The 12,343-nt window shown below is 37.7% G+C and overlaps 1 protein-coding gene across 7 annotated transcripts in view; it reads right to left on the minus strand.

Annotated features, from left to right (window-relative positions):
- The window catches only part of NUMB (NUMB endocytic adaptor protein), a 96,094-nt gene that overhangs the window by 12,478 nt on the left and 71,273 nt on the right, over nt 1–12,343 (minus strand). For 4 of the 7 annotated variants that reach the window (XM_049825378.1, XM_049825376.1, XM_049825377.1 and 1 more), the window contains exons 3-4: nt 11,456–11,530; nt 368–442 (exon numbers count right to left, since the gene is read on the minus strand). In XM_049825378.1, coding sequence (XP_049681335.1) covers nt 368–442; nt 11,456–11,530 — 150 coding nt within the window. Of the gene's footprint in view, nt 1–367; nt 443–6,131; nt 6,165–11,455; nt 11,531–12,343 lie in introns of all 7 variants that reach the window. The other 3 variants (XM_049825372.1, XM_049825373.1, XM_049825374.1) reach the window with 1 other exon arrangement.

The raw sequence follows: 12,343 nt of genomic DNA on the forward strand, positions 1-12,343 counted from the left end.
GTATTACTACTGCAGCCTTCTGCAGTGGTGCAGAACAAAGTCAAAGGACTCTCCAAGTTCAATGTCAACAGAACTTACAGGGAAAAAATGGTTCTTCCAGTAAATGCAATAAAAAAATTTTGCAAGCTTGTGCTACCTGCCACATTTTATGAAATGTGTCTTGAAAGTAGTGTGAAATTAACTGGAGGAAAAAAATTAGCAGGCATACATATGTTTACAAAGCAAGAAATAAGTAGACTAATTATACACTTCAGTCTTCCTTTCAAATGCCAACATTTGCATTAACATAAAGATTGGTGTCCATTTAAAGTTATAGCACATATGTTATTATAGAGAGATTTAAAACTTTTGTCCAGGGAAATCTAACCTTTGTTTTCTCATCTACAACTCTGAGTCCATCCGCCGAAACCCACAGGACTGCTTTAACGGCTTTCTTCCCAGACTTTCAAAAAAATTTAAAAAAGGAAAGAAAAAAAAACAGTTTTATGCCAAAAGCATCAGACTGCCACCCGCTTCCCCTTTCCAAGAACCGTAACATTAAGTGTAGATGAAGTCCACGGTCAGTAGTGTGCCCAAAGCCAGATAATCAATCCAAGTTGCAAAACATTCAGAGAACCAAGCCAAAGAGAGTATTTCAGAAACAGCACATCATAGGGATAGGGATAGGGCACAGAACAGGTGGAGGCAAAAATAAGGTGTACATCCACTAACAGTAAAGAATTCAAGACTGACCAAGTGGGTGAAGAATTTCACTAAAAAGTCAGAAGACATTAATTCATAAGGAGTTACACCACAGGTAGCTTCTTTAGCACAAGTTTAAACATAGGAAAATTCTTACCTGATATTTCCACCAGCCCTACCCTCTACCCCAATAGTCACATGGCAAAATCATTGGCATCACCTTAAGCCAGTGTTAAAAGCACCCAAAAATCATCAGTTACTGTGTTATGAGCTTAATACTAAGATCAATCATCCATACATGTTTCATTAATTTATTAAGAGTTAAATGTCACATCTTGGAAAAGAGGTAGAAAAATATGATTTCTTGATCATTTGGTGTGTATCTTAAAAAAAAAAAGCAATGGTGTGTGGCAGGCTGCCGCAGTGGAGGAGTGGTCTGGCTTTTATCCAAGATCCGACTGTGGGAACTTTCAGCTGCCACAAGCTGAGGGTAAGTAAAAGTGGGAAGCACAGGAAGGTTTCAGGAGCCATTTAAGCTACAGATTCTTTCTAGGCTGTTTACTTTTTTAAGGGAAGGTTACAGAAAACAGTATAAACACTTGACACCATATTCTTCTGAAACTAATTCACTGAACACAAAATAGGTACAAGGTGTCAACATAATTTTACTGGTTGTTACAGAGAACTACTACTAGAAAAATAATCTTTTTTTTCTTTTTTTTTTTAAACACATTACTTTAATTCACAAGCCCCATACTTAAAGCCAGCTAATAAAACATTCTCCCCGTAATGTTTTTTGAAGCACTGGGTTTACACAGTTTGTGGCTGCTAATGGCACCCACCACAGACCACTCCAGGGATTGAAGAGAGCAACAATAATAAAAAAAGATGAGGGGATATCAGCTAGTGGCTTCATGCACAAATTGCAATTAATTTTTTTTTAATAGTTCATTGCAGATGTATATAATTTATATTCATATGGCAAGTAATGGAGCAAGTACACATTCTGGCATAAGCCACCATGTTTCAAGTCTGCAACACCGATTTTAACACTGTAAGATTGAAATATCTTGGACTGAAAAGTCTCCTGCTATATCACATCGGTTTCATTCTCAGAAAAAGCAGCAAGTGTGAAGAAAACGGGCCTGGCAGAACTTCTGTTTGTTTTGGGGGAGGAACTATCTGTCCCAATTTCAGAAGCAGCAATGACACCCCGAGCATTTTCAAAAAGCTTGGTGAGAACTGAGCACTGAGTTGTATGGAAGAGTGATTAAAAGAAAAAAAGAGAAAATAAGCACAGCATGAAAGCAAGCTACAGAGAAGTGCCTGCAGAAGCAAGTTTCTAAATGTCCATCCAGCCTGCTGGATACCCCAGAGAAGATTTAAAGTAAAACTACCAGATTCTAGAATGCTTAAGGGAAAGAGTATAATGCACAAAGGAAGATGTACTTAAATTTACCATCATATCTGTTAAAAACTATTGCAGCATTTAAAAGTCACTTTTAATTTTTGGTCTTAAAAGGCTGTAAATATCAATACCCACAAAATATAGACTATATTTTCAATGCTCAGCTAGCTTCCATAGCCTGAAAGTTGCTATTAATCCCAAAACCAAGTGGTTTGTAGAGGTCTGTCTCCTTGAACTGTTTTAAAAAGGAGTACCAGTTTCTTATAAGCCACTAACAGTCTTAAATCTTTATTTCAAGCAAACACAAAGAATCAAGAGAAGACAATGCCTGCAGGTAACTGTTTGGTTTAGATTACCATCATTAGAAACAGATACATGTCCTTCCCCAGCAAACAATAAAAACCTTGTTTCTGCAGAAATAGTGAACAGTTCCTGAAGTCTGTGTTAAAGTCAAGTTTAACTGAGCTGGGTACTTCATAAAGCAGTAGTGACCTTCAGCAGAGCTACTCCTCACCTGCTGTTTTACTAAATGAGGATTTAGAAATAGCTAAGACATGAAGTTCATGTTTCTCGGAATAAAATGAAAAGGCTAAAGGGCTAAGTCCTCCTCTCCCACTGGAAACATAAGGTTCCTCATACAAGATAACCAAACATGGGTTTGCTACACCAAGATAAAACAAAACACACTTTTATCTCCCAATTCCTTCTTCTAGATTTATGGTGGATGCAGCACATAGGAGGAAGGCCTTACCATCTGTATATGAAACACGGCTACTACTGTTGGGCAACATACGATTTGCGCATCTACTGAATCCTCAGCTTATCTGTGCCTACAAGTAATGCATAAAGGAACATACTTCTCCAAATCAGTTTATATTGGATATACAAATCGAAGTACTACTCCCTTATGGGTGGGATAGTGCCAAGTATATCGTGATTACAAATTAAGTACAAGCACTTGCACTCCTGGCACACACCGGACAAAAATCAGACCAGATGCGAGATACTGCATGGGAAGTGAACTCCAATGCAGGATTGCAGCTTGTGTAATAAACACTGAAAGGTATAGGTGACTCCAAACAAAAGTATTTAAAGCAAATGGCCAATATCTACTGGAACACTGTGGTCTTAAATGTTGCTACCAAGGGACTCATCTAGACATCCATATCGGTAGCTTCTCATCATATTCAAGAGCTTTTGGATGACAGCACTGCTGGAGGAGAGCCACGTGTGGCAGCGACTCCTGGGAGCCCGATTTATCAGTGCTGAGTCAGCCCCGATAGAAACCTTGCTGCTCAGCACTTCTTAGGAGGTCAGTAATCTGCTCGAATACATTATCTGGACTAATTTCAGAGTCCTCGGAGGTCTCTTGGGGGCAGGTGAGGCACCTGTCCTAACAGACAACAAGGCCTGAAGACAAAGCAAGACCACTGCAGGTTAAGCACAAGGAAACCTCTCCAACAAGCTGGCAGTGCCCGAGAGACAGGCATCCACAAAAAAACCCCAAACAAAACACCAAACCCAAAACCACAACCCCACCCCACCCCCCAAAACCAACCAAACCAAAACCAACAAACCCCCAAACCCCCCCAAACCACAAAGCAGACTAAATCCAAAATGCACACCTCCTAATCAACAGCGCAGGTCATGACAATTTAACTGTTAGAAGTCATAGGAACGTGGAGGTAAGTAGCAGCTATATTGTAAGGTAGAAAAAGTTTTAAGTATGCCAGAGCACAATTAAAGTTGCCCAATAATGCATTCTTTAAATACTTCTATATTGTTTCTAATAATTCTGCCTATTTTATTCTGTCCTGGGACTTATAAACAGCTATATAAGATGTATCTGGAGTCTGAAGTACATATAAAGAAAATTTTTCATTTCAGACTCCATATAAAACATTGCATGATGAGAAATACATGCACTCAGTGGAAGCAAAACAGGAGAAAGATCACTGAATCTGTACTACTATTCACTACAACAGAAAAGCCTCAGTATTAAAATATGAAGAGCTGCCTAAAAAGGCAGTTGATTTGGTTACGTTGCATACACTATACAAAACTGTAGAAGCCTAACCTGGAGCTATCAACAGATATCTCATTTCTATTTAAAACCGAAAAGAAAATATTTTCAATACCAAACACTTGAATATTTCTGGACACAAATCAGTCAGATTTACCTTTTAGGGGGAGAAAAATACGGACAAGGAAAGCAGCAAACCTGTCTAGACTGACTTTTTGAAAGCTGCTAACATGTTTTAAGCAGCTCGGAATATTATATTAATCCCAATGCAAGGCATCTGTGGAAAAAATATGTAAGAGTTATTAATATTTCTCAATTATTAATAAGAGAACAGCTGTCCCTTTTTTTGCAGTTTTTCCCTGGATTTGGGCTACCATTGTAGGCCAAAGCTGTAATAAAGGCACTGTCATACTGATGCAGTGGGGATATCTAAACACTATGGATTTTAAGTGGTTTCAGTGCTAATTAATGGAACTTTACAGGCTGAAGTAAAGTAGGTCCCTCTTTGGCAAAATATTGTAATAAAAGACAAAGCAAATCTACAAGGCTGTGGTAACGTACCGGACTTCATAAAAAAAAGCAACTAAGATGTAATGGGGAAGCTAGCATATTTAATAGATAAAAATCTGTCTTTGCCTTTTTTAATTAAGTGCTATGCAAATATCTGTGCTTTTACATCTTCGCTTTCTTATGTACTCTAACAGAAGTTAATACCAACAAGCAGAAAGAAAACTAACATAACTGATCAGGTTGAGGTGGGTTTTTTTCTGTTTGTTTTAAACAAATTGTAAGTAGTATTTAGCATTTTCGGTTATAAAGCAAATGGCATGTTTCGACTCTAGTCTTCGTAGATTTCAGCTCTTAAATTTCATTTGCACATAGGAATGATCTGATTAATCTGACAGATCTCCCACCTACAGTATTTTGGCCATTAAAAAAAAAAAGAAAGAAAAGAAATAAAATAAAGAGCCTCTTACTTCACCGTCACTACACTTTAGATGTATGCTTTCCCTGATCATAGGAAGAAACCTGTATTGGGAAAACAGCTGTCCCTGTGTGACATGCATCACTGAGTGAAAGGTGAAAAAGGAGCAGCTGAAAAAACCTTATTTACTCCCCAAGCAAAGCCAAAACAAATTTGTGACCAGAGAATAAACTGTTCCACAAGACTTTTGTATGTTACAAATCTGTTAGTTCCTATTTGAGCCAAGATTTATTTTATAACAAGATACTTCAGAAACCGTATCTTACATTAACTCCATAGGAAAACTAAATTAAAATGTTTTACAGGAATTTTAAACACAGAGTTAGGGAATAGATGAAAGGTAAAAGAGAGAGAGCTCTTTCCGAGGTCTACATGCATTGCCTTGTGGAGATGTAGACAGCAGGAATAAAATCACCCAGCTGTCAGTACAGCACATTCTTAATAAGGACAAAGAGTTGTTTCCCTTTGCATCTAAGACACTGTCCTCATGAAAACAAGAGCAACGACAGAAACAGTAAATTTTTCAGTTATACGGTTGAGTTGCAGTTAGAAAAACATAGTAGGTAAATGCCTGGTCTGATCTGTGCTCCAAAAAGAAAGGTTTAAGAGATGGTTTGTGAAAGCAGCGCACTGCTTTCTCCCAATGCTAACATCTGGGGGTCAACTCATGGTGCCAGGCAGCCCATCATGAAGCACTTACAAGGCACAGACCCCAGCTGCTCTGTAGATATCTACCCAGGTGATGTAGGCTGGCACAAGTTTAAGGGTTTAAAAGGAAAATTCACCTTTTTTTTCAGGAAGACCAAATCAGTTCAGAACACTGAATTTCTGATACAGTCCATATGGATTTAAGTTTCTGTTTCAGCTTGCTTTTTAAACCATAGTCTTTGTTTGATAAACATTTTTCCACGTCTGTTTTAGAAGCAAATATTCTGAAATGGATTAGGAGACTCTCAACACCCTGATTTTATGGCAGTGCTATACCAGGGATGTAACTCCTTATAGTGCAAGCACAAATGAGGCATTAAACTTACTTTTCCAAAGAAGCCTTTGAAGAACTTCCTTTCCTGGAGGAACAGGGGGGACAAGTCGAGCGCTATTACTGTAGGTAGCTAAAATGTCCCAGGGTTTCAAACCAACAAGCACACACAAGAATAGGGTTTGGAGGGAAAGGAAGGGGTTTTTAGAGTTATCCATGAGAAGGTGCGACAGGCAAATGTGAAAATAATCCCATGAAAATGCAGATCAAAGGGCACGCACACAATTCTAATAAGCTATTGCCCTGAAATTGGTGGAAAGAAGAAAACCTCAGCCCCAATTTCATGCAAAGTGGTTACTGTATTTTCACTCTCCCTTGTTTAGTCCCTTTTAGTTAGATTATAAACCAAACTTGGCAGCAGACATGGTGGTTAAACAATTAAAATACTGTACAGGCTCTTGTGAAATGCAACGTTCTAACTCTGGAATTACAGTCAAGTTTGCTCTGTATTGATCACTCTTTCCCAAAGCAAATGCTTTGTAAGCAGAAGCAGCATGTATGGCTGGTATAAAGCGGGGTTAAACACTGCTTTATTTTATTCCATTTATTTGTTGCTTTGGTTTACATGCTACTCTTACACTTCACATCTTATGCAGTCTTCTCTGAACAGTTAAGAAATTTCATCTTACCTTGTGGTACAACTTAAACACGAATGCGATCCCTTCCCCTTTCACACTTTCTAAAGCCTTCCAAGGCTTTATACAGTATTTACACAAATAGTAAATAGTCATTCTACAACTCTGAACTGATAGGCTGAACAAGACCCTTTAAAGTCAGGTCAGACAGGGACAGACAGTTAGGCAAGTGCAAAGATACCAAGAGCTGAACTACAACTTCCTAAATTTCTTCAGCCTGGAAGCAATTATACTGATTGCCCAATTCACATTAAGAAAAAGGCAGCACACAATTTTAAGCATATTTGCATGCAGTTTAGTTTACTGGCTTTATTTTGTTACCAGACGGTGAAAATAAAACCGCAAGATCTGAACCCACCTGAAAGAACACTTCACCACGCCTGGCACTCTGCGAGCACAGCCACATGCTGCTCTGTGTTTGAGGGAAGCTGGCACAAAGCATATCACTGTTCCTGCTATCTTTCCAAATTATTTCACTTGTAAGAAAGCTATGGTATAGTAGTAACAGGGAGGACATGGAGAGTTGCAGATGAGACAGACAGTGTCTTTGTAACAGCCCCTGACCCCAGATTAACACTGTGCAATTCCAACCTGTTGATCACTGATAACAACACCATATTAAAAATATTATTACAAATATCCTGAGGCAGTGTCTCAAGAATTGATTGATAAACAAGGTTATATTTAAAACAAAGCTATGGTTCTGACGCAAGCCAACAAAGGCCAGGAAACACAAAGTTAAGAAGGGAGTGTCAATCTCGACTTTTCATTTCCTCGCTTCTGCTGCTGTGTGCCTCTCTGCCCGATGTACTTCCACAGAGCTTTTTACATATTTATGTCAACTCAGACACTGTATAAAGAACATCTCTAAGTTCAGTCAGCTGAAAAGCTTAACAATTTTTAGAAGCAGGAACAGTTATGTATTTGGACAGGATATGCTAAACACTAGGAGGGGAACTAATGGATTAATCACAGTGTTGTGTACATAATGAGAAGGGGCTGGATGCTGCTGCCAAGTTGAGCAATGACTATTGCATTACACTAAAAAACAGCTTTTTAAAGATAGCAGAAGCTAAAGAGATTCACCAGAAGCTACCTCATTTTTAGGTGATGGTTAATTTTGCTCTCAGCAAAACGCTTGTTAAACAAGATTATTGTTTTTAATAAACTGGACAAGGTTAATGGAAAAGACATCATGCAAAATAGGTTTTAAACAACACTAAGTTAATGTAGTTTAGAGATAACTAATGCATGTTTTAAAATATTAAATTATGTCTCTTTACCTGCTAAAACAAGAACATATATTAAAACAAATGCATCATTTAAAACAAAAAGTGGCAAGTTAGAAACCAATACTACACGCTAAAGCTCATTTAATATCAAAAAATGACATGAGAAAGTATACTTTTGTCTTTACAGGCTGTTCCCATACCTGAGTCAAATACACTTACAGGGCCCTTACAAAGGTATTTTCCAGTTTGCACTAAATATTTTAAATCCAGTGAGATGGTTCTGAACTAACCACTTAGAGCTTAGTGTCCAAACACAAGGATCCTACCAGATATGAAATGTATACACAGTTATAGCAATATATCCTACTAAGGGAAAAATGTAAGCTCCATTGGTAATATAAACCCATGTTCATAATAGACTGATAGCTGAATACATGGGTTTCTTATCTATTAATGAGGCTGCGGTGCATTTCATCAGACAAAATAGGGACATAACTCAAGTTTGTCTTCATTCATTCTGAACTATATAACAACTGCACATTATAGTATTATTGGTGTGTGATTTCAGAGCCATAAAAATGTAACAGAGTACAGCATGGATGAGGGATTCTCTAGCTAAAAGTGGCTTCTTTTGCTCAGTTGTCAATTAAACAATGCCTGAATAAAATGCTCACCATCATCTGGTTTCAAGTTCTGCAAGATGCAATGCTCAAAAATAATCACGCCACATTAATCAAGCAGATAATAAAAAAAACCTGAAAGGTTAGGTTATTTCCCACAATAAAGAGACAGAAAGATTTGTTTGCATCTTTTCTTTCAAAAAGCAAAGTAGAAATTAAGCTATTCCTAAACCCAAGATTACCACTGTTCTGTGTTCTTCTTGACATATCCCATAAAATGTTTTAAAATCCATTAGTCAGCCTTAAAAAAGAACAGGCTTCAGTTCTGCAAATGAATTGCCAACTGTTGGAGAACAAGAATTAAGAGGAAAAAAGTTTATCTATTAAAATAAGTGAAGATAGAACTTAATTTTAGAAGCTACAAGATACAGGTATTTCAACAATTCTGTCTAATTTTTATTGACTGGATTTATAAAACCTTCATGTTACCTGCAGAGAAAACAATAAAGATTAAAAGAGGTCACATACATTTCAATGCAGTTTAGCCCTATGAAAGGTGAAGTCCAATTTCCCTTAAGTTAGTCTTTCAGTTGGAGCACTGCAGCTCAAACTTGCAATTCTTTCAAGACCAAGAGAAAGCCCATCAAAATAACCAAGTACTGTGAAAGCAAGAGACTACCAAAAGAACAAACTGTTTTCTTATCATATTCCTTGCATGCTAAAACATCATCCAGTGGTTTGGCTTCTGCTAATTAAGAAAGCAAATTGTACAGAGAAGAGCTTTCAGTAATATTAGAGTCCTAAAGAAATGCCCCCAGCTTAAAACCTACACGCTGGAGGTAGGGGGCAGGGGTTGAATTGCAGTGAGCAGCTCCAAATGAACCTTGGATCTGATGGAGTCTAGCAACTAAAGCACACAATGTAGTTTCAGTAATCTGAATCTTCCTCTTGGGGCCCAATGAGAATTTCACCTCTGCTTCTCAACTTCCAACACTGACAAAAGAGACAATGTAGACAGCAATCGTAAGAGACATGTGCTGGTGTCCAGTTTATATATATAGACACCAAAAACTTCAAACAGCAGAAGAAATCAAAATTATCTGAAGAAAAACACTGAATTTATGAGAATGGGTAAATTGATGCCATCCACAACTTGGAATAAAGACATAGCACAGAAGAGGGAAAAGAGATTATTTACATCCAGAAAATGCACTGTAGAAGTCAGATATCCAAGTCTGACATTTGAATCAGCAATTCAGGTGATCAAGAATCATAAACCTGGAATTATCCAGATTCCAGAAGAAACTGGGCACTATGCCTTTACTGTGTCTCATTATTTATAAACTTAGGTACACTTAACTGGCTTGTGGGCTTAAAGTTTATAAAAAAACTAGAGAACAACTACTTCACAACATAGCTCCCTAGGGAACAAAATGAGAGAAGTAGCACGAAGTGGATACTGCAGTGTTATTTGGTGTGCTAATAGAAAGTATTCCGATAGAACAAAAACCAGAATGGGACAAAACCAGATGCAATTCATTATGTGGTCATTACTTGCACTTTTAGCTACATAAAATAAACCCACAGAATAAAGAAACTAATTTATATTTTGTATGGCCCTTTTTAATAAAAATCAATCACCAATCACTGTTGGACTGAATGGGAACAGATGGGATGCAGCTTTAACAGGTTGCTATACATTAGCTGAAAGAGAAAAGAATGAAAAGACTTGATTTTAATCAGAGCACTAAACCAGTTCAGAAACTTTACAGGAGAACAGAAGGAAGAAAAGATAACCTATAATCCTCTGTCATGTGCTAGGAAGAAGGGAAGAACCGGTCTAGTTGGAAGTTGAGCTCCCACATTTGGTAAGGAAAAAAAGTGATGTCCAGTAGCAGATATCTTAAATTAGGAAAGGTACAGTAGAAGTGTTTGATGTACTTTCAGTAATTTTGTTGAGCTGCAAGGATACAAGAGTTTCTTCCACTAAGGCATCACTGAGGAATGGATATAGCTAGGACATATAAAGGAAGTGATGAAAAGGATTGCAGTTCTCTATCTCCATTCAAACTTCAAATGTTAATGTCCTTTCTCCCTCTGTTCTCTTCAATGCTGTTGCAACCTCAGTTCCTTGATAGACTGATCACTGCCTTTGCGGAGTTTGCTATTTCCACAAGATTTTGTGATATTACTACTGCAGGGAAGAGATGACAAGACCTCTTCAAATGAGCCACAGAAATACAAAAGAGCTTTGAACGAGTGCCATTTACAGGAGCAAACGTTCACAGAAGCCAAACTAAGAGCAGCCCACTTCATGACATATCAGAATTAGGCAGCCTTCGGGCCACTTTGAGCAGATGCAAGCCAGATTATTTCATGCATGACTACAATGTTGCAGTGCATTAGAAAAAAGCAGCCTAAATCAAGTAATATTTTGTATAATAACAGTGAATTAAGTCACTATTAAAGTGGCAGGCAACAGAGGGAGAGAGAGCGGGAGAGGAAGAGAGAGAGAGGGGGAGAAAGAACTGTTAAAAAACAATGATTGAAGTCCCATGTGGGTACCAACTTAGTCTGAAAGGTCACAGAGGATTTTTACACATTTGTTTTGCAAATAGTTTCTGCAAGTAGGAAGAACAGTTGTAACTCTCTCCCTCTCATCATCAGACTAGCATGTCCCCCTAACCACAGCAGTGCTCTCAAACCAGCCAACTGTTCTCCTAACATGGGTCAAAAGTTCAGTCCTTAGCTGGGGCACTGCTGCCAAACGGACCTTTGCCAGTAATGCTCACAGCCCCAAAGCCAACCTTTTCATGAAACAAATATACATACAGATTTCAGTCTCTTCACAGCATCTTCACAGATATGCATTCCTCTGGATTCATCCACTTCAACATGTCCCAAGTACTGCAGGAAAGAGAATAGGGGGAGAAAAGCTTAACAGCAGCTCTTTAAACTCCCTGGTTTAAAAATCCAATCTCTGAATTCATCTCAGTACAGCTGAGATGATAGACACTAACAGCATTTTGCTAGCTTTCTTTTGAGACCTGTATTTGGAAGTTTGACTTTGTATTTATATGGGGCACCAGCATAAGTAAAAAAGCATAATACATCTAGTAATTCTGAGGTAAAGACAGACTTCCCTTACTCAGGGGAAAAAAATTAAATTGAAAAGTTGAACTCTATTTTCCTGCTTATTCAGAATGAGATTTAGTCACTTTTTTTTACTAGCATGGAGTGAAAACCTTTAAGTCAGTATAGAGATGACTGTGAATAAATTATTTTTTAATAATGATAAATATATTTAGTATCAAAAACAGAACGATACTACATACTAAAATAACCAAATATATTTGAATGTTCATGCCCAAATACAAGAGATTTCAATCTTGCAAACAGAAAACATCCTTCTTTCCCTCCCCCTGCCTGCTTTTAAAAGTTTTAAACCAAAATTTTTTATCTTTATTACAACACCAGGCTCTCATGTGGACACCGAAACATTCATCATTCTCACAAGTTTTTAAAAATATCAGTTTTCTGGATATTCATCTTATCAAGCACTACTAAAAAAACAAACAGCAGAACAACAGCAAATAGAAACTGCAAGTTTCAAAGCTTTTAAATTAATAACCTAGAATAACATTAGCCTGCAGAGAAAGCAATTTCAAGAAATACATTGGATTGTAGTGCTCAGGGTACTGTGGAGAGTTGGGGGGGGGG

The sequence above is a fragment of the Accipiter gentilis genome, chromosome 22 (genome assembly GCF_929443795.1).
Source record: "Accipiter gentilis chromosome 22, bAccGen1.1, whole genome shotgun sequence".
NCBI classification, from domain to species: Eukaryota; Metazoa; Chordata; class Aves; order Accipitriformes; family Accipitridae; genus Astur; species Astur gentilis.